The sequence below is a fragment of the Nesoenas mayeri genome (assembly GCF_963082525.1).
Source record: "Nesoenas mayeri genome assembly, chromosome: Z".
Classification (NCBI taxonomy): domain Eukaryota; kingdom Metazoa; phylum Chordata; class Aves; order Columbiformes; family Columbidae; genus Nesoenas; species Nesoenas mayeri.
Window position 1 is genome coordinate 22,295,004 of NC_137542.1, and position 22,922 is coordinate 22,317,925.

The 22,922-nt window shown below is 37.1% G+C and overlaps 1 protein-coding gene across 1 annotated transcript; it reads left to right on the forward strand.

Annotated features, from left to right (window-relative positions):
• The first annotated feature begins 1,142 nt into the window (after positions 1-1,142).
• Positions 1,143-22,837, forward strand: CARNMT1 (carnosine N-methyltransferase 1). The gene is made up of 8 exons (XM_080363156.1): positions 1,143-1,478; positions 4,149-4,344; positions 5,346-5,509; positions 12,057-12,197; positions 16,806-16,984; positions 18,598-18,711; positions 19,585-19,688; positions 19,973-22,837. Exons 1-8 carry the CDS (start codon positions 1,147-1,149, stop codon positions 20,072-20,074), a joined length of 1,332 nt encoding a protein of 443 aa, XP_080219282.1. The 5' UTR covers positions 1,143-1,146; the 3' UTR covers positions 20,075-22,837.
• The last annotated feature ends 85 nt before the right edge of the window (positions 22,838-22,922 follow it).

Here is a 22,922-nt window from a genome sequence, read left to right on the forward strand (position 1 = left end):
CTAAAAGAGAACTGGTCTTGTTTTTAACAAAACCAGGACAGCAGTATACTAAATAATTCAATAAGCTAAGGCAGTGTGTTCTCTAACAAGTGTTCGGGGAGAGCTGTAGGACAGGAGCCCATTTTTCGTTTGTGAAGAAAGGATTTTTTTTGGAAGTCATGTTGCCTTCTGCTGGCTGCAGCTTTAGGTTCTCATAGCCAAAGGAAAGCTTTGCTAAGTGTCTTGCATATGTTTATAAACGTGGTGGTGATAGAAGTGGTGTTGTTCTATAGGAGGCTAAAGGGCTGCAGGTTATACAGGGTGTTTCAGAAAGATGGCCCCAATTTGAAATTGCTGTATCTCTGCAACCACTAACTGCCCACTTGAAAGGGCAGGGCACAGAGTTTCCAGTTATTTCAACCTGATTACTCATTAAACCATTTGTAAATTTTTGTGTAATTGTAACATGTTGCCATCGTCAAATACAGTGCTTTCAAACTGGGCCTACCTTTTTGAAACACCCTGTATATAAGAAGCGCAGAAATGCAAGTACAGGATTAGTTTGACATCAAGAAGGTGTCAACATGTCAAAATAAGAGAAAGACCATTGAAATGTAGTGTTCATAAATTCTTATGTAGTAGCAACAAACTTTTTTATCTCACAGAGCTAGTGCTGCCAATGTTAGCGTACCAAAAATCTTCTCGTGTTACGTTACTTGGTTAATTGCACGAGTACCACCTCCTGCATGGCTTTTAGCAGATGGTTGATGTAGGACAGTGCTCTTCAGGCTCTCAAACCGAGGAGGGGATGGTCCTTACGAAGGAAGACGAGATTATCTCCGGGGGTCCCTTCCAACCCTGACCAATCTGTGATTCTGCGATCAAACATTGTCCGAGGCTCCCGCTCCTCCGCCACGGGGCTGCCCCTTTACTGCCCACCTCGGCTGGGGAACGCCCGGTAGCCCCAGCCCCGCCCGAGTGACGCTCCCGGCCCCGCCCGGCCCCGCCGCGCGCCGCAGTGCGCCTGCGCGTGATCGTCTTCTCGCGAGACTGCCTGCCTGATCGCACGGTCCAGCGCGCTCCGTGCCGCCTCCCTCCCTGCCGCGCCGGAAGTGAGCGCGGGAGCGTGCGCGCCGGGCGCGACCGTTGCCGGCGGTGGTTGCGGGGATGTCGGCCACGTGCGCTGTGTCCCGCAAAGCGCAGCCGCCGCTGCCGCCGCGACCCGCGGCCGAGAGGGACCCGCCGGCCAAGGCGATGCGCAGGGGGCTGCGGCGGGGCCACGAGGAGGAGCGGGAGCAGCTGCCGTGGCCGGGGGAGAACGCGGGCGGTGGAGGCAGCGAGCCCGAAGGGGAGCAGGCGGCCGCGCCGAGCGAGGAGCGGCGGAGGCGGCAGCCTGAACAGCCGAGGGTGCTGGCGGCCAGCGGGGAGGAGGAGGCGGAGGAGGAGCGGCTGGAGCGGGAGCATTTCCGGAGGATCATCAACGCCTTCCGATACTACGGGTAACCGAGACCGGCCGCCGTGTGCGGAGGCCCTGCCGGGGCCCCGTCCTGTCCGCCGCGTTCTCCTCGCACCTGCCTGGCTCCCAGGGCTCGGGAGCTCGCCGGCCGTGCGGGCGGCGCTCCGGAGCTCTTGGCTCCTGTGAGCCTGTGGTGCGTCCGCCTCCCGCGGTCCTGCTCCGGGAGGCGCCGTGCCTGCGGCGGGAGCGGCAGCCCGGGTCGGGAGGGAACCTCCGCTCCCCTCACCCCGCTGCGTGCGCACGAAGCTGCCTCGATGCCCTTGTCAGACAGGAAGCACAAAAAAGAAAGCCCAAGGCACCTCGAAGTGCGATGCACCTGAAAAGGGTGTAGAATCTCTCTTTATAAGTCAAAATGCTTTGAGACGCTGTCAAGTACTCGAAACGACAGTAGCACCTGCTGGCAGAGACGCAGGATTGTTGGGGAAATTTTTGACAGACTGTTAATTTGCGCTAAAGACCTGTTGTTAGGGCTAATGGATGCTATTTTGTTATAACTTGGGTTTTTTAGACAGCTATTGAGTCAGAAGGTGTCTTTATGGCCCCATAGGTGTGAGGAAGGACCCAGCTTTATGTCTGAATGCATTAGATGGAAGAGGAGACGAAAATTACTCAAACTGCTAGTAGGGGGGGACTGGCTGAAAAAGTTCAGTCCTCTGTAGTACTTTGGTAAACAGTCTCTGTTACTCTAGGTTTGGGAAGCAGATTTGGGATGTAGCTACACTGTGTATTTCTATGCATCAGTTGACAAACCCGCATCATGTGAATTTTTATTATGTGCTTCACCTTTTCTATTAACATTAGACAAGTATAATTTTTATGTGATGGTTCTTGGAAGGAGTGGGTGATTTTTATTCTGTTTGCTGTTTTTATATAGGGATTTTTTGTTTTCCAGGACTACTGTTTGAGTGGGAGGTTGGTCTAGATGTTACTTCGATGTATTTTTCCAAACTGAATTCTGTAATTCAGTTTGGCCATACTAAAGACTTTATGTTAGTGCAACAGTCAACTGTAGTTTTCTTACATCCGTGATGTAATTGCATCCTCAGGCCTTAGAAGCTCGGAACATCTTTCTCAACCTGAGTTGTTTTTCTGAGTTGTTTTTGAATACTTCAGTTTCAATAAACACATAACAAAAGGATAGGGCTCAAATTTTCAGTACAGAAATTGAATTAAATTACCTCTGCCTTAAATAAATAACACTGAATATAAGCGAAGTTACATATCTTGGTAGTTAAAAATAATTTAATTTGAAACATCTGTGTGAGTAAGGCAATAACACATTTTCAGGTGAGTCCACACTAAAGTTACTGTGGTCTTGAGGCTTCATTACTTGTATGTAGTTCTGATTACAGTGAATTATTAGTCCTGCTAGAAGGTTGCAGTTCAACATGAAAGAGTGGAGTATCATGGTTGAAAGAATTTTTCTGATAAAACTTTCAAGATTATGTTAAGCTGAGCTTATATGCTTTATATAGTGGATTAGTTTCTTTTTGTTATTGTTCCTTCTCTTTTTTTTTTTTTTTCTTAAATGTAATTTAAAACTGGTTTAGCTGTTGCAATGAACACGCTTTTCTCAGTAGCACATATGTAATGTTGGAGATATTAACTCATCAAATTTCTAGACTAAAATTGCAGCAGTTGCAACTTATGCTCTCTGATGGCTAGTTTTCAATTCCGTGCTGCTGACACAAGAGTTTGAGAAACTGAGTTATGACTTGACCTGATAAAATGATTTGCTGCTGCCAAAAGGGGCAGTATGGCTTGTCCTGGTTTTATGACCTCTTTAGAGTCCCTATGACCGTACTCAGCCAACTTTCCTTGCTAAACTGGCAGAAATCAAATCAAGCAAGTCTGTGTCAGGGTCTCTTCAGGGTTAGCAAGTTAAATGAGCTTTATGATAGGTCTGCTGAGTGCTAGAACAAGGTGGAGGGCAGCACTGTTTTGGGTGAGGAGAAGGAAGAGAAAAGAGAAAACAGACCTCTTTCTCCTGGCAGTAGATTCATCTTTTTAGTGGAACTTTTATTTTGGGGAAATGGAAGAGTTATTTTTAGCTTGGATCAGTTACATGATCAAGTAACAGTACTCGTACTTGAGGGGAATATGCAGTTAAAAGAAGGTAGCTTAGTATCTTAGTGCGACGGCTAGAATGCCAGTATGGTCCAGCTGTGACTTGTACGGTTCTTTCAGTAGTAGTTGCTTTTGAATATCCCTGTTTCCATTCCACTTCTTGTTATTTTATCCAAAGCTTATCACTACATTCAGCAATTCATTCCATTAAAATTGAATTTGTGAAACAATCTGGCTGGTCTTTATGGGTTGGAGACTGGCTGTTCATTAAATTTTTTAGATCTATGTATTGATCACCTGTGCTGGAAGTGAATGGCAGATGATAAAACTGCAAGAAGAAAACAATGGCCCTCTTAAACGGCGACATGTTAAAAAGAGTGGTAATATAGAACTAGGCCTTAAAACAACCATTTTGCCTAAAAATTATTGAAAACCCGTTTTCTAGTGAGGAATTACAAAATCTGGTCACTTTCTGTGTCTAAAGAAATGAATAATTGTAATTGGAGTAGTTTAAAGTTAATTATCTGTATTTAGTGTGTGTATTGCTTCTAAATATCTCAATGACCTTAAACTTTTTGGTTTTTAGAACGAATATGCATGAACGAGTGAACAGAACAGAGAGGCAGTTTAAATCTCTCCCAGCTAACCAGCAGAGTCTTCTTCCTCAATTCCTTCCTCACCTTGACAAGATTCGGAAGTGCATTGATCATAATCAACAGATACTACAGACCATTGTGAATGACTGTGCTCATATGTTTGAAAATAAAGAATATGGAGAAGATGTATGTTAAAATGGACTTTTTCATACTCCAAATTTAAATTTTGTATGCTTTTGGATTTTCTGCCTTATTTTTTTGTAACTTTAGGCTTCCTGACTTTCTTTCCTTTTGCCTTTCTCCTTTCTTGCTTTTTGTTTGCTTATGTTTTCTCACTCTTGTCTTTCACATCTTGTAGAGCTGATGTTTAATAAAATGATTTGTGGTTAGTCCTTTAGTTACTGTTAAAAAAACTAATGGTGAATCTGGCAAATGACAGTAATCATGTATTGTGAAAAAGCAGTTTTTCACTCCAGAGTTCTAGCTCTACCCTTATTACATTTCGAAGTTATTTTTTTCAGTTGACAGTTTAGAGCATATTGTCTGTCTTACTGTAGGTTCTTATATGTTATTGCATTCTAAATCAGTTACAATTTTAGATAGGCCAAGTATTTTTAATGTTATCATCTGAAAACTTTTTCACTACTTATCTGCTTTTTCAGTGTGGCATCTCTACCAAAAAAAATTGCACTCAGACTGGCAGATATGGAAACTGAAGTCCTTTTTTGGTATCTGCAGGCAGGGTACAGTAATGGGCAACTCTAACATGAGCTGCTCAGTATTGCCTCATGAGTACCTAAAGGGATCCTCTTCTCAGTGTAAGCAGTTCAGACTCTGCACTAGCAAAGCCCTAGTCCTTGAGTGAGGACTATTGATTATGCTCTGCTATGCCATACTTTTTGCATTGTTTTTTTGATGTGGAATCTGGTCTCTTTGGTGCTGAACTTAAACCAGCAATTTTAATTTGTGTAGGATTCTAGGTTGGATTTGAGCCCTGGTGCCAGGAGTGAAAAGCGAGTGCTTTGTCAGCTAAAACTCCCAGCAGGCCTTATAGCATGGCTTTTATCTGTTTTTTTATTTTGTTTGTTTGCTTGTGTGGTTTTGTTTGGTTTTTTTTTCCCTAAGACTGAAGAAACTTCATACGTTTTCCATTAACCTTTTTTTTTTTTTTCTTCCACTTTAATCAGGGAAGAGGGAAGATTACACCAGCTTCAACATTTGACATGGATAAATTAAAATCCACCTTGAAACAATTTGTGAGAGACTGGAGCGAAGAGGGAAAGCCTGAGAGAGATTCCTGCTACCAGCCAATCATTAGTGAAATTGTAAAGAACTTTCCGAAAGAAAGATGGTAATAGTGTTTTAAGACTTTTTTTTTTTTTTTTTTAATTTAGGTGTCCACTGTTGCAGAAATCTAACAAAGTTTTTATGAAGTAATGAAAAATTTGGATTTAAAAATATAGAAATTACTATGAATACAGTGGAATTTATTTTTTGATCAAGAAAGTTTTTGTTTCTAGTGCAAGGTGTTGGAAAAGAGCATAATCATAAACTTCACAAAGGAATAACAGGTAAACCAGGGATGATTGTTTTTTTGCAGCTTGATATGGTGGGATATCTGTTCATGTTTAAGTGACCTTGGGAGGCTGTGGAGTTAACTCAGTTGTGCTCAGTGAGGTAAAGTTTGCAGATTCTCAGAGGGCATGTACTGCATGAACTGTAGATAAAAGGAAGGATCTTTGTGACAACAAATATGAGTATTGTCTTTCATGGTAGAATAAGAAAGGAGGGAAGAAAACTTACAAGCTCTAGTGCAGCTTTATTGCACTAAAAATTTATGCTCTAAATACTGAATTCTAGCCTTGATTTCAGACAGATGTTACAAGGTAAGTCTTGAAAAGAGCTTTTCTGCATCTGTGAGGGTAGCTTTGTAACCGCTTTAGCTTGTTAATGCCACCAAAATAGTAATTGGTGCAGGGGTTTTTTTAGGTAACTTTAAGTAGAAGTATACTGGTAGAATCTCAGAAGATACTGCTGCTGTAAGAATTCTGTGTGTAATGTTTCTGCAACTTAGTCAGCCAAGTCATCATAAAGTACTTTTCAGTTTAAACTTAACACTTATAATGGGAAAATTTGTGAACTTTGTACTCATAAATGTAACAGGTCAGAACTTAGGTTTGATATAGCTGGGTGTTTCCATGGGCTTTCTTCTTTCTCACTAATTGCTAATAATGCACTTGTGCCAATTTGAAAGCAAGTTCTGCTGGTCATCTTTTAATTTTCGTTAATCAAGATTGTTAGTGGTTGCAGAACATGGAGTGGTTATCATTGATTTCTCCTTTGCTTTGGGTTAACTTGTCTCAAGGTGGACGCACCACTAAAGACGCTTTTTCTGAAGGTAAACTTTCTGCAATATGTTTTTAGTGCTAATAGTGCCCCATGTAAGATAAAAATGAATTAGATACTATAGGTTACCTGATGTACCTCTTATATGCACATCTGTAGGGAGAGTCATAGTTTTGAAAGTAATCATTCTAATCTCGAAGATAGCACATTTTTCTCTGTATGCTGGCTTTTAAAGCATTTTCATTATGGGAGAAGTAACTTAAGTCACGTCTTAGAGATTCATGACTGAATTTGGAAAGTCTTCTAATTTATCATCAAGGATCACTATTTCAAAACATCCAGTTGGTATTAGGAAGCAACATGTGGTAACAGGTTGGGTGAATCTGAAGTTGATAGCTTTGTGCTTCTTCACCAGGAATTCTGTTGTTGTCGTCAAACACACCTGATATGACAGTGATTCTGTCCCTGTTGTCGTGGCTCTGAATTCCCAGTTAGGGTTTTTTGTCTCTACAGAAATCTCAAATATCTCCAGTAAAAGTTGGAGTTTGTCAAATTAAACATTTTTTATTTATAAAATATGTATTACATACCTATTTATTTAATATTAATTATTGTTATGGAGCTGTAGTAGCACTTATGTAAAACCTGTTCTCTGTGTATGTATTGTTACTTACTGCCATCAGCTCGCTCTTTTTCCTAGTAACAGAGGCTCTCCAGCTCAGGTATACTTAGCTTTTTGAGGCAAGAAGCAGTGTATTAACTGTCAGTGCTGCCGCAGCCTTGTGCAAGAAGTAATTTCCCTGCCAGGGCCGGCTGACTGGCCAGTTTGTTCCTTTTTCAGAGTTTTGAAGGGGAGCAGTTGTTTCTAATTGAACAGATAGACATGGCCTGAGCGGGCTGTAGTGAAGTTAGTCTGACTGTTGTGTGTAGTGGATGCAAAGTCCATTTCCTCTGGAGAGGACTCACTGTGGGCACTAATAGGGGAAGATGTTTCTTTGGAGTTCCAAGTGCTGCAGTCTCTTGAGATGATGAAAACGCTGGAGTAAAAGTGTATTTTTGGCACTGGGTGATGAAAATAGCTTTGCCTTGGTGTCTTTTGGGTTGAAAATTATGAATAAATAATTCCTTTAAATAATAAATAATTCCTTTAAAGTTGTCAATACAAGTCACCTTTTGCTTTTTAATGTTTTCGATGGAATTATACATTCAGTTTCTAGTTAACAATATTTGTTAAGATTATTGATTTCATGCATTGGAATAATATGAAAAAGGAGTTTAAATTTTTTAATCTATCGTGTATATCTCGTTCCATGCATGCTCATGTTGCTTTGTTGCTCTTTGCATGATTGGCCTGTATTGGTTCAGCTGTTATGCAGAGAAAGGGAAAATAAATGAAGTGCTCTATGTTCTTGCTTTTCTGTCATGTGGAAGAGATACAAGCAAGGGTAAATAAGAACAGTCTTGTGATAAGGTGCTAGCTATCTTGTTTTTCAGCCCAGTCTTCTGAGAAGACTGTCGTCTAAAAATAAAATAGCAGAAGGTGTTTCTACCTCCCATTCCTCTTCAGAGAAAATTCCTTCTTTCTGCTTAGCACCTTAACACAGACTCTGTTAACAGGATCAACAAAGCAGTTATGTGAAGTCCCATGAGACAAGGTGTTCCTGAAGAACTGATAGATTTCATTTATTATTCGTGTTAGAATTAGTTTGAGCTCACAGGATGTCTATAATGTTGTCTGCCTTTTGATGATGCCATTTAAATTTCTTGGATTTCTTGGATCTGAATGAAACATGATTACTGCTTTCTGTAGGAGAAAATACTAAAACATAGATACATATTATTTCTTGAAATATTATTATTTCTTGTTTGTTAAAGCATTTTTATGTGAAACATTAAGTTGAAAATCTAAATGAGCATACTGATGTATTATTTTTTTCCTACTTTTGTTTTCTTTATTTTCTTTCACTTCTACTGTAACTGTTCCTCCTTATGGGAGAGGATGTAAAGATCATCAACTTTTGTCCAAAAGGAAGCAAAGAAATTATTAACCTTTTAGTTAATTATAATTCCACAGTGGAGAACGGTAAACCTAAGGTATTTTCTCCAAAGTTTTCTTTTATTCATTAACTTGGCCTCTGAAACCACTTGAAATTTTAATCTATCATGCAGTCCAGCAATTCATTGCATTTTCCAAGACGCTAAGTAGGACGGCCCCAGTCACTAGTGCTTAGTTTCCATTTTATCTGAAAAACACAGCTTATTATTTGTTGTAAGGCTGAGCTTGGCTATACTTTCTGCATGTGCTCAGCCACATTTCAAGGTATGGTAAAAGTTCTGCTGTTTACCTTATATAAAATGCATCTGTCTCTATAGGGTTTTTAATCTCATCGTAATTTGTGCTTTGCCTAAACTTGCTATAAGCATTGGATTTAAGAACAAACTATGTCTTTGGTGTTACTGCAGTCCACTGAAGGCTTTGCAAGTCTTTACATGGAAAACAGCTGCTCGAAACAGCTGCTTCTCAGCTGCTAAGGTTGGAGAATAGTTGGTCTTCAAATGATTGTGCTTTTTAGCTATCTTCATTATTTTATTTGAAAAATAGTAGTTAAAAAAATTCTGTGAATGTGATTATGGTAAGTAATGAAAAATACTATTAGACCTGTTCACTATCTAAATTTACAGACATTACAGATAGAAGACATCAGGAAAGAAGCAATCCCACAGTGTGATTCTATGCTGTTTTCACTGATTTCTGTGTGTATGCTGTATATTAGCACTTACCAGTCTTGGCTAACACAGGGTTGCAGTGTTTATTTAGTTTATGAAAATGAGGTTTGTGTTTAGTCACAGACACTGACCTTTCTTTTACTGAACTTCAGTCTACCCCTTCAGCACCATCATTTTTTTTGTTAAAGCACGTTAGTCATAGAAATCCTCCTGCTACTGGCTAGTTTGGGGGTAGTTTTCACTGTGGATAACCATGGATTATTATCAGTTATCACAGTAATTTTTTTAGTTGTCTTTGCTATTGCTGCAATTACATATCCACTGGAAAAAAAAACCAAACAGGTCTTTCTAGCCTCCTAAGTTATCTTATTACTTCAGCCAGTTTCTGTGCTGGTTTTTAGCTGTTCCGATGATTCAAATGATAGCATAATACAGGCCATTGAAGTGCTCCCACTATCACTGGGTTTGTACCTTCATTTTTTAAAAAATCCTTCATTTTTCACTAAAAATGCCTTTTAAGTCTTGAAAAGCTAAAGGTGTTTGAACATTGCTTTTGATAGCTGGACACTATCAACATTCAGTACTTGTTATGCAGTAGGTTTGCCACATATCTAATTTCTCATTATAGCTCTTGAACCAATTTGGAAGGCTGATATCAGTGTTATGGCCTCAGGTTTGATTATATTGTGTTCTATTAGCTGTGCCCTGTATGCTGAAATGAAGTTGGTGGCCACCACCAGACCCTAGCAACAGATATGAAGAGTGTAGATAGAAATTAAATTGCTAACAAGTTTCCAAACAGACTTTAATTCCTTACTAAAGGTGCAAAGGGAAATTAAGTTAAAATCAACTATTTTCTAGGAGTGGGAATTGGGAAAATTAGTTCAGAGATACAAAAGCTTTATATTTACAAGCAATTTAAAATAAACTCGCCTGTTAGAGGCTTTATCTTGTATTAGGATGAATAAAGGTGCAGATTTCAAAATGTGATTACACCTGCATAGTTATTAGATTGTTTTAAGAGAAGTGTCTTTTCTAATCAGTGCCACTTGGAAGTGGCATAGGGCTTTTCAACCCACTCATTGTAGAAGCATCCACATATAGCCGCAAAAATCTGTGTAAAGCTAATCTGAATACATCATAAATAAAGTTATATATAAGAAAATAAATAAAGTTAGAAATACATTTAGGATAACATTGTACCACTACAAATAGAAAAAAATAAGATTGTGTTTTTTCTAGCTTCCCTTAGAAAGTAGATTTTCTTCCTTGTTCTTCTGAGTTCCTGTTTTCAAAATTTTCATCTTGATCTGGTAGTTTTCCCCTTAATTAACATTTCTTTTTTCAGTAGGACTTTCTGGCTAACTTTCTTCTGGCTTTCCTTCTAGAAAAGAGGTAGGGAGAACTGTTGCTTTGGAGAAGTGCTCTTAAGTATTAGCGAAGTCTTGATTTCCTGCTTGTTAATCAGAAAATGAATCTTAAAGTATAATGGAATGGAAATGAAAATCAGAAATGAGAACAACTTTGGTTTTCCATCTGGGAGGCTTCACTAGTTAGATGATTAAACCACAAACTGCAAGTCACTGTTAAAACTGCTTGCTTTGTTTGTGTGGCCTTTAGAAAATAATAATGCTTTGTTTGGGGTAATGTCTTCAGAAATGTACTACTTCTCAGAATTTACATAACTCCCTCACTCCTCTTCATGCTTATGCAGCATGTTCTTTTGAACACTTTCTGGCATCCTGAATTTTTATGTAGTCAAAGACTTTGCATTTTGTTTCTATTTTATGTTTGGAAGTACTGATTGTGGCTTCCTTTGTTTAGTTGCATATAAATTGGTACATGTATGTTTTGTCTTTGAAGGTGCCACGCAAAAGGGAGGGTGGTCTGAGTGTACACACTTGGCTTGTTGGTATATGAAATTATGAAGTCTTGTTTATCACTGGAAATGGAAAAAAATATTTATTTTTAGATCATGTGTCTTTCAGTTTGGTGTCGAAGCAGTTTTTGTTTTCTAAGTGAAGCTTTGATTGTATTGTGAGGGAGGGCTGATGGTTAGAATACGTATATATTACCTTTTCTGCCTGAAAGAGGAGAGAACTTTGAGATTCCTGGTTCTATTTATTAGTTACTAAAGTTGGAGATGGGAGAGATTTTTCTAGGTATCTCAGTAAACACACACTGCTGGATGTCTTCTGGTTATCTTCAACTTGATACCTAGACAGGGAAAGTGGAGGGTTAGGGGCATGCAATGCATTTTGATTTAGAAAATCTTACGTCACTTAATGTGCTTGAGTAAAATCGGTGAACAGCATATGTAAAACCCACAATTGCTGAGAAGGTAACTACTTTAAGGCTTTTACAGTCCAAATTGCTCATCACCTTATGGAAGTTTGCTTTGCTTTGTGTTTCAGATGTCAAAATATGTGTTTTCCATGTAATGTAAGCAAGAAGATTTCTAGAATATTTACTAGCAATCAGTGCACCTCATAGAAAAATAAATGGTGATATTTCACAGTGTTCTTTCTTCTATTCACTTAAGAGATTTCTAGGTTGATAACTGCGAAAGTTTGCAGAAAAAAATGTTTTGTAATTATGATCTGTATTCTGAATGAGGGCTGTATATGTTCTTTTGAGTAATTTTCTGTGGTTGTTTTGACTGTACAGTTAGCCAATCTGAGAACTCACTTGGTTTGCATTTAAAGTCATACAGGAAATATATTAAAATATCTAAGTGTATGGGGAAAAATATTTAACTAGCCCTCTGTAAGTTTTGTTAAGAGGTATCAGATAAAGACTTAACTATTATTTTTGTTCTGTTGCAGGGATATCTCCAAAGTTAATATCCTGGTACCTGGTGCTGGGCTAGGTAGATTGGCGTGGGAAATAGCTATGCTCGGTTATGCTTGCCAAGGAAATGAATGGAGCCTCTTTATGCTCTTTTCTTCTAACTTTGTACTCAACAGGTACATAGCTTATGTTTTACTTACTGACTGAAACCTAGGGAGGCAAAATTATAAATGAGAGAACCTTGAATAAATAAAACTCAAAAGAATAGATTTGTAAGTCCTAACATAGGACACACATAACCACTTCTGAGAATGTTTTAATAAAAAAGAAAAAAAGACAGTGGGATAAATAGGGGAGGGAAGCATTGTATTGTGATTCATTAAAATTATATCAGGTAATATGGCTTTTGTTATGAGACTTAAATCCCTAGATTGTGCTGCAGATCTTCTGCATAATGTTGAGTAGATTTTATGATTGATTTCACGTCTGTTTCTGTAAAATGCACACTTAATCACTGGTGTCAAATATGAACTAGTTAGTATGTGCATGATACTTAGTGGTGGTGATTAATAACACAGGAAACCTGTTGAAGTGTTACATTCCATACAAAAATTTTAGGCACTGTTTTGACATGAAAATCACTAAAGCATACTAATCCACTTTTTAGGCAAGTCCTGTCACTGAGTAACAGCGAAAATCATATAGTTAATGTTCTACAATTATGCTGCGGTACTAAATTTGAATGTAGTAAATTTCACTTTACAGGTTTAATTTAGAGTGATGTTTCTGTATTTGGTATTCTGTCACCTGCATTGGAAGAAAGAGGAGGGGGGACTATGGTGGGCAAATATGAAAGAGGTCTGGGGGGTGTTTTATTTTAGGGGGGAGCTGCTACCAAGTTCAGAGAGACAGAATTTGCCAGTTAACTCATTCTTCAATCTGAGTTAGACACCTTTGCTGAAAACACCGAAACTATTGGCTTTTATTCTATATTACTGTGACATTTTGGAGCCCTGTTTGTCCACAGAGACAAATTTGTCTGATTGTCCACAAATCCATTATATTAATAGCTTACTGTTCAGAAACAAGGAGAAAACACTGTTTATTACAGCTGCTGCATGTGTGCTTAAAACAGTAGTGGTCAATGTGATGAAAACAGGTGTTTGGTATAGATTTTTGGTCTTTTATATTATTCTTAAGTGACTCATCTGCTGGTGAAAGTGTATACTACAGTTGAACTGGTCTAATGCCTTGCAGCTGCTGAAAGAAGGTCACATTCTTCTTGTCTTTACCTATACAGCCCTCCTGGCTCTTAGGCTCTTTGAAACTTCTGAAATCATTTAAAGCAGCAGAAAAGTATCGATATCCCTTCTTTGGGACCACTGATCAACTGTCATAGTGGTTCAAATCTGAAAGTTAACTTCACTCCTAGTTGCCTCTGAAGGCATGGGTTTTGTCTTCCTTAAATAATGAGTCTTGGGCCTATATGTGGAATTCTCCTTAAGACCCATGCTTAACTTACAGTAGTAATCATTCTTAGCCTGTAATGCTCATATTTTTCTAATGTATATAAGGTATTTAGTGAAGAGGTGTATGTCATTTAGACTTACTAATAGTATCATATCTTGAATAGCAAAATTCAGTGTTGCTCAGCTGCTGTAATCTTCAGCTTTGCTGGGCAGATTATCAGTTGCAAGTCTTCCTGCTAGCATGGAAGAGAATACTGCTAACCTGACTCTTGAGTTTCAGCTGGTTCAGTTGAAGTCTCACCAGCCCTTGCTGCCAGATCTCATTGTGGACTTCTGATGTCTGTTAAAGTTTTAGGGACTTTTGGGATCTATCATTTTAGTCTTAAGTGGCTGTTCCCAGTTAGCCTTCTGAAATGGACATATTTGCCTTCTTGGAACTAGAAAAAAACAGCAACGATCAGTATGAGCTGGAGATACTAGTTACGGAACAGTTGTAAGAAAGAAAGATTTTGCAAATCAGCTTTCAACTAGTCTTAATTTAATTAACTTGCGTTCTCAGTTGCTAAAATCATGAGAATTTTGCTAACGTGTTTACAGTTTGGATCCACCTTCTTTCTCTGACTTTGGTTTATATTTAGGAAGACAAAGTACTGTATTGAGTGTCAAGCCAACTACTGCAGTGGGCTCCTAGCTGTGGTACAGTGACTTAAGTCTTCTGTACACAAAGTGGTATCTGATGATTTTTATACGTGTAAAAAAACCTTGATTCTCTTAAATTTTGAACTTTTGTTAATGTGGATAAAGTTACATAACATGGTATGGAGAGAGTGTGTCAAGACTAGCTATGGTCACTGTAAGTATTTGAAATTAATTATAGTGCATTATTCCATTGAGGAAGCTCTTAATTTGAAAATAAATTGACCCTGGAATAGTTAAGCTACAATGGCTGCAGCACTGCTACAGTCCTTGTATGGGAAATTGTGCTTTTTCTTGTATGGATAAAGTTCTAATTGCTCTTATATTTTTCTAGTGTTTAGATGACTTCTGGTTATAATGGCAGAGGTGATCACTGGCAAGGTACAGACATATGTAATTTAGATGTTTTGGAAGAGCAAAATCTGAAGAGCGTAATCTGTTTTCCAGCTTCTGGAAAGCATACTGAAGTTTTCAGGCAGTCTAGAGCTGGAGGACACACGTTACTTCCCTTTGACATCTGGTAGGAGGGGAAACAACGCTATGCTGGTGTCTGTGTGGAGGAGACAGGAGCAGCTCGTTGATTTGCTGTTTCCTGCAGCTGGAGATTCAGAGTACAGGGTCAGTAGCCTCAGTCCCATAGCCCTTCACTAGCAGTAGTCCCACTTATTTGAGAAAGCTCAGTTGAAATAATAGAAAAATCACTTTATACTGAAGTCAGAGTAGGGTTAGTTCAAAAAAGTTTTAATACCAGTAATGTTCATGCTAATAATTGACTTATCTTTACTTTCTGAATATAATGTAGTCTAGGTGAATCTTGACGCTTTGAGAGAGCTGCTTAATTTATTGCATGTCCATGAATACATTAGGATTAAAGCAGTTAAGCATTTTATCTGTAAATCAGTTGCCAGAAGTAAGATTTTACCTACCCATTTTTTCCAGAACCCTGTTTTTTAACTCAATAGTGAATAGTAAATGCCCTACCCCTATGGAAGAAAGTGCATCACAGTTAAATATATTAGAAGGAGAACTTAGTAAAAATTACTGAAACTGGAAAGTGAGGTTTTCAGGCTTGAATATGAACACGAACTGGTCTTCTGTGTTAGGTCGGGAATTCCTTTTGGAATTTTTTGAAGGTCCACATGAATATACTTTGCGTGGGGGAAAGAAAAAGTACGAGGAGATATGTGTTCCCTCATAGTATAGCCCAGAAAAAAAAAAAAAAAAACCAACTTTCTAATCTGCTCAGATCTCTTATTTTCTTTATCTTACTTTTAGGGAAGTTTTCATTGTTTAAAAAAAATGGTCTGAGGATAATACAAATCAACTGGAAGCATACGGAGAATGCTAGAATGGTTAACACACAGCTTTTATTGGCCAACATGGAGGTTTTGGGTGTGTTTTTGTTGTGATTTGTTGGGGGAGGAGTGTTGGTTTTTTTGAATCAAAATAGAAATTCCTTTCTTGAAGAAATTATGCCCATATTATGAAGGGTTTTTCCATGCTTTTTTTTTTTTTTCCTCACACTGACTGCATATATCTGATTTACATTTGTTTATTCATTATATATGGAGACAGTCAATGAGTGCAGTATGCTGCTGCTCAAATACAGGAGGTTTTGTGTTATTTTTTTACTGACAAATGAAATAAAAGTATTACATGGAGAGGGTAAAAAATGTTATTTCAAAGACTTTACCAAAGATGTTTTCTATCCCCTAGTCAAAAGATGGTAGTTCCTATAAACTGGTAGATTACTTGCAGCTTGTTTGATATGTGTTTTGTGGGACAGATGTGTCCTCTGTTGTTTCTGAAAGGAAGTGGCTTAATTTTTAAATCATGAACTTATTTTACAGAACTGTGGGAAGTGCTGCCTTTTAGATGTTAATGGTATTTTTTTAACTCTTTAAAATGAGTTGACTTAGTCGGATCAACTTAGAAATTTTATTTTACAGAGACGTGTACACAGCATAATTGCAACACTCTGGATGTTACTAACTTAAAATGACACCCACTGCAAAACTAATGTGCTTTACAAAATGGATTTTATTTATTTTTTGAAATCTAAAAGCACCCTTTCAGTTAGCATCCGAAAAATGATTTTGTTCTGCTGTGCTTCAAAACCCCTATGATTATGGTTCAGAAAAGATACAGAAGTCTAGAATGAGAACAAATGTTTCCAGTAAAATTCATGGAACTAATCTTACTCAATTTTTTTAATAGAAAAAAAAATGATCCAGAAAGGCTTAGCTTTAGTGAATGTGCTAAGTCACAAATTTCATTAATCTTGCAAAACAGTCTTGTGTATTTTCTTTCTAGTGGAGAAATAAGTCCAGGAAAAGGGTAAAAAGTGGGAAAATAACTGCCTTTTTAATTTTAAGATTTTATTTTTGTAGTGATGATTTGTGTGTCAGAGTAAAACTGGTTTCCTTGATCACTTCATAAATTGATGGACAGTCTGAAGTATTATGAGCTATACAAAAGTGCTTTAGAAAATGTATAGTATTTGCAAGAACTTTATCATCATTACAGTGGATGTTGGCATAAGTCTTTGAGTCCTGCATTTCTAGATCATAGATAAGTGTTTAGTTGAAACTGAATTGTGCTGATTTCTGTATTTTGCAGATGCTCTGAAATTAACTCGTGTAAGCTTTATCCCTGGATTCATCAGTTTAGCAATAACAGAAGATCTGCTGATCAGATACGTCCAATTTATTTCCCTGATGTTGACCCTCACAGTCTTCCTTCTGGTTCGAACTTCTCTATGACAGCAGGGGATTTTCAAGAAATTTATTCTGAGTGCAGTGAGTAAATGCAAACTTCCAGGTTATCCGTGTAACTATATTTTCAGAGTATTCATTACAGGACAGTTAATGAATACAAATAGAAGGGAACTGTTATCTACAAGCATTAAGCAAAAAGTACTAGTTGCTATAAGATTTTCTTATTCCAAATCACATTTTCTTTTCCTCTTAGTTATAAAAAAATATGAACATCTTCTTGCTTAACAAATTTTTGCTAAAGTAGTCTCTTTCAGAATAAGACAGCATAGTAGTATTACAGAAAGGTTTACTTGATTTATAAAAGTGAGGTTACAAATAGAATGTAACAAGTAACTTCTTTAGTGTAAAAAAATAGAATTTTTTTTTTAATTGACTCATTTTCTGTTGTAAAAGCAAAGCAAACTTTCAGTAGTAGTAAATTCTAAATGAAACATATATACTTTGTTAATATAATAGTAAATATTTCAGAAGCACATGATGGGGACAATAATTATGAAGGACTGAGACTTCTGTTGGTAGAACTAACCACTTATTTGTGATACCAGGTTAATTGTGCTGTCCTCATTGCAGCTATGAAGTAATGCTTTATGACTAACCTAATGCTGAATTAGCCTGCAGAAGACTATCCTATTTACTGCTTGCTCTGACAATTACAGATTGAGGATTTGAGCAAGGGTCATACTTACCCATTTCTTTTTATCTAGTCTAATATTCTAATATATGCCTATTTAGAAGTCACTGTTTTTTCCTTACACAGTATTGGATTATCACCTCAGACATGTATCTTCTGCCTTTTGGTCCCTAGTAGACAAATAGCTGTTTTTCACTAGGATTATATAGCTATTGATCTGCCCTTTACTTGCAGCTACACTTGCAGATATTTTCTTGTAGGAGCCTTCCTTACAGTTGCTTAATTTTCTGAAGGTTCTTTCTTACATTAGAACATCTTATACTAGCATAAGTTGACACTTCTATTTTTTTTTATTTACAGAACTTTAAATTTTGCAATTTCAAGGATATATGTTTACAGAGAAACAGAGACTCATGCTCTACATGGTAGACTTTGAAAGATTCTGCTTGTTAAATTAGTAAAAAACAGTTGGAGAAATACTCAGATACTGGATAAAATGTGGTAAAGCTATATGATTTGTGAAAGTACACTTTAGTGTACAGACTTGTGTTGTTCTAGGTATTAACTAGAGAGACCCCAAATTACTGGGTGTTTTTGCAGTTGTATTTTTAACAGTTGGGGTAATGAAGTTTGTAGCTCAGATGAGTAATAGCACACTTGGGCCTTCATTTATATAAAATGTTCTATGATGTTTACATTTTACAGTATATAATACCAATCTCATATGTGTATGAAAAGTTTTATTAAATGTGTAAATAGTGTGTTTAATATTTTAAAGTTTGTATGTGTATACACATATATACTTAGGTCACCGGAGCCAAAATTTACCTGTTGTTAACATAAACTGAAATGAAATATTTTATTTACTTGTAAATTGAATGAAGAGCTTTCAACTGTTGTTAGTTCATGTTGAGTGTTTTATCAAGACTAGGCTTAAATGATGAATTTTTACAAGGGTAGAAACACTGAAACTAATCTCTTGTATAATTTGCTTTTTATACAGATACCTGGGACTGCATAGCAACTTGCTTTTTCATAGACACAGCACATAACGTTATTGATTATATTGATACTATATGGAAAATACTAAAGCCTGGAGGAATATGGATAAACGTAGGCAAGTGTGACCAACCTCTCTTCTTACTAGCCCTGACTTATATTTGATCACGTAACAGGCATCTAGTACTTGAAAGGAGTTCTGGGAATTAATGTCTGTGCTGAAAACTCCGTAGAGGTAGAAACATCTACGGCTTGGAAGTTATCTCAGATGTATTCAGAATATGTCCAGATGTTCGATAGTTACAATCAAATCAACCCCATGTGATATTTAAATACAGAAGTAAATCTTGCTGGTGGCAGGTCTTGCATTCATGAATCAAACATTTGTTGTTTCACATATGTAGTGTCTTGTATTATTTTTTACCGTTTTTCAAAAAAAAAACCTGACTTGCTCTGTGTGTAAATACATCCTTACATTTTTTTTTTCTTACTCTGTCTGATTTGTGCTAGCTTTGGGAATCAGATCTATGTATGCCTTGTCTCAAAAGAAAAGAGACTTACATTAAGCCTCCCATGGTGAAGAAATAGCAGACAAGACTCAGGAGATAAAACATTTTGTGTCAGTCATTACACCAGTCCTGGCCAGTTCCAGAATGCAGGCAGAACTCCCAGGTACACCACAGCATGTTCTGCCTCCTGCTCTATGGAGACAACAGTGATGCTAGGCTGAAGAAGTTTTAGGATACAGAAAACACAATCTGGTGTGAAATGAGACTTCATTTTTGAATAAGCAGCTGAACTAATATGTTCTTATTTTGCATTGATTCTGAAATGATTATAAAAAATCACATTTAAGTGACAGAAATGCGTTCTTCTGTCTGTATTTGAATGACTCTGGATGTAAGCATTCATTGCATTTTCAGTATGTGCTGTTGATTTTTAAAACATTTTCATGTTTTTCATAGCCATTTCCATTGTATCTTTACTCTAGGTCCTCTCCTTTATCACTTTGAAAACTTGGGAAATGAACTTTCTATAGAATTAAGCTATGAGGATATAAAAAATGTTATACTGCAATATGGATTCCATATAGAGGTAAGAAGATGCTGTAGTTTGCAATGAGTAGCGTTGGTATCAACCAGACAAACTCCTTTGAATAAGCCTTTATGTTAAATATAGTTCATCATAATGTCATATACTGAGAACTTCTAGGATAAAGGTTTTTAAGTGTGTTGCAAACTATTTGCTGTCCTAATTTTTTAAAAAGCGTTTATAGATGGGCCTTGAAATCTAGTAAACATCTAGCAATTTATTTGTTAATAAGAGAAGCATGTACAGTTCTTGTAGAGAAGGTATTTTGAAAACTGCGTTTTTTTCAGGTGGAGAAAGAATCTGTACAGACAACTTACACTGTGAATGAACTCTCCATGATGAAATACTACTATGAATGTGTGTTGTTTGTGGTGAGAAAACCAGAATAAAAGTGGTCTGAATACATCAATCAGAAAAAAAAAAAAAAAAAAAAAAGAGAATGAAGTGGACTGGGGGATGTCTGGACACAACCTCAAATCAGTGGTGCCTTCTTAATAGGATTTAGATAGTGTCTATTTTCTTAATGTCTCTGTTGCTATCCAGACATGTACTATGCCATACACATTTGTAATATACTCATGAAAAAGGAGGAGGAGATACTGACATACACTGTCTTTATGTTTAGAATGCATTAAAAATAAAAGCAAAAGTGGTTTCTTGGGAATAAAATGTAACATTTGCTATAACCAGGCTGATTCTCCACATATGCTGCCTGATTTTTAATGGATTTATAATTATTTTCTTTATTTAATGATGTTAGGAATGCATAGAGGTGCTTACTGTACTAGCTGTGTCACATTTAGAAAAGTATTTCTAAATATATACTTAAATTATGAAGTCTGAAATGTTTGGAAAGTGATAAAATTATTCTTGATAGATACAGTAGCCATCAGAACTGTTGCAGCATTTTCTGTAGAACTGAAAAAAAGTAGATGGTTATAGAAATCCTAATCTTTGTACCACTGTTAACAATTTAATCAAAATAAAGAACCTGTACGCAATTTGAAACACTATGTGAAAACAGAGTACTGAGTAAAGGAGAAGCAGCATGTCACAGAGAAGCGGTATGTTAACATCAGTTCAGGAATAACACCAATTTTTATGAATCTCTTAGTGTTGAAACTGAAATACGTTAGGTGCTGTCTTAAAATATATTGATATTGAGTCACCTACTTACTGCTTATGCCAAAACAGTGAAGCAGTAATGTTTCGCTAAGCATAATTAACAGAAAGTCAGGTTATACCTTGATCTCTTTCCTTTTTTTGAAGTTGGTAACATAGCTGAGTTCTCAACACCATTTGTAGGTAGTACAACAGAAAAATCTGTTTCTCAAAGGGGAAAAAAAAATTACCTGTAAATATTGTGTTCTGTAACCTAATCATCTCTACCAGCATGTGCAGGCCAGTTGGTAAAGCAGTTTCCTTGTAACTACAGGCACTTTACCACTGTGACTTTAGTGACTTCTTGATTCCTTATCCTACTTTTTTTTTAACTCAGCAGATGTGGCTAAGGTGATAATTTACAGATTTTCATATTATACAAGATTATGAATCTTCTGTCACTCAGAAGTGATGTAAATGAGAAAACAAATTAATAACGGCTGAGAGGAGGTATCATGTGAGCCATTTTATTTTCTTAATATATTGATTACCATAAGTATCATTTTCAAAAATTTCTTCAAAATATAAAAATGTCATGATAAGGAATCAAGGGGGTTTTCATATTTGATCATAATGGCACTGGACAGTAGCTTGCTTGCTTCCCCTTAGTTCTAATCCTTTTTTCATGGCGATGTCCTAGTCACAACTCTTTGATAGATCTATTACTGGCTTTCAGATTTTTTTCCATTAAGGCCAGAAATTTGTGCCTTTGTTCTGAAATTGAAAGTCTGCAAGGAGGGAAAACACAAACTTTTTTTATAGTTTCAACACTGCATAAGAAAACACATGCCTGAGTATGTTCAGTACTGTATCTCTTTCTGCTCAGAATTATTGTTGAGAATAAAGGCTTCTTGCCTACAGAAGTTTTCGATTAGAGCTTTGCTTAAAATAGTCGTACTGTGTCTTCTTCCTAGAAGTGCACCACCGAGATTTAGCTCCATAAATGAACTGTCAAAGTTCTACCCTGCTCCAAGAAAAACGTGTTTGCAACACTGCCATTGCAACAAGTAGATAAATTATAAAAACCCTTGCACACCTAAAAATAAAAATTGCTCTGATTTCGTTATTTTAGTATTTATTTTTGAGGGACTTGGTGATTCTTTGCTTTCATTCTGATTTTTTTTTTCTGTAGATAGAACATGATTAGTATTTTACTTTATTTTCAAAGTCCTTGAAATAAAATGAGATTAGGCGACTGTGGATTATGCTTTTGCTGAGTAGCCTATAGATCTGTAATATTGCCCAGTTTCTGCCTCCTCTGCAGTCTGTAGTTGACATGTGATTTTCTTGTTCTTCATAAGTAGGCAATTGCACTCTTGCTTTTGGGTTGAATGTTAATATCCTCTGTTCTGCTGGTTTTGTTCTTGGCCACCTCGCATTGTCATAAGTGCCATTTTTGGTGTTATTTTTAGGAAATTTTTTTTTAGTTATGTCAGCTGTATAGTGGTGTGCTTTCATTTCTCATCTAGAGAATGCCGGTTTCCCCCCAATGTTTTCCTTTTAAGATTTAACAGTTGCGTTAAGAGATGGAAGCAGAATAGCTTTGTCAGTGAACTTCATGAGTAGTGTTTTACCTGCAGTACTATTTACAAATGATGAATTTGAAGAATTTATATCTTTATGCATGGGGATAATTGTGTATTATTGACTGTGATCATATTCCTATTTTGAATTGTATACATGGGGGAAAAAAATGCTTAAGGTGTTTGTCAGCTGAAGCCGAGACCATTTCATTGAGGTTGCTATTAAACCGCACATGGTATTGGGTGTGAAATAAAATGCTGCATAATCTTCGGTGTGATACTTCTTTACATGGAGCAAATTTGACAAATGTAAAGTGTCCTGTATTTTTATTTATATATAGTATGCTCTAAAATCAGTTATGAAGGAAAGAATGGGAAGTGTTGTGTCTGCGTGAGCTTCCCCCCGTTTTCAGTGTCTGTAACAGACTTGATTTTTCTTGGATATTAAAGTTTGCGGTATGACTTGTACTCGCTCGTGTTTGGTTCATCCTCGGCCATGGGTGAGATGTCGTTCTCGGGTGCCTCATCCCTGCCTGAGCGGGGCGGCCTGACG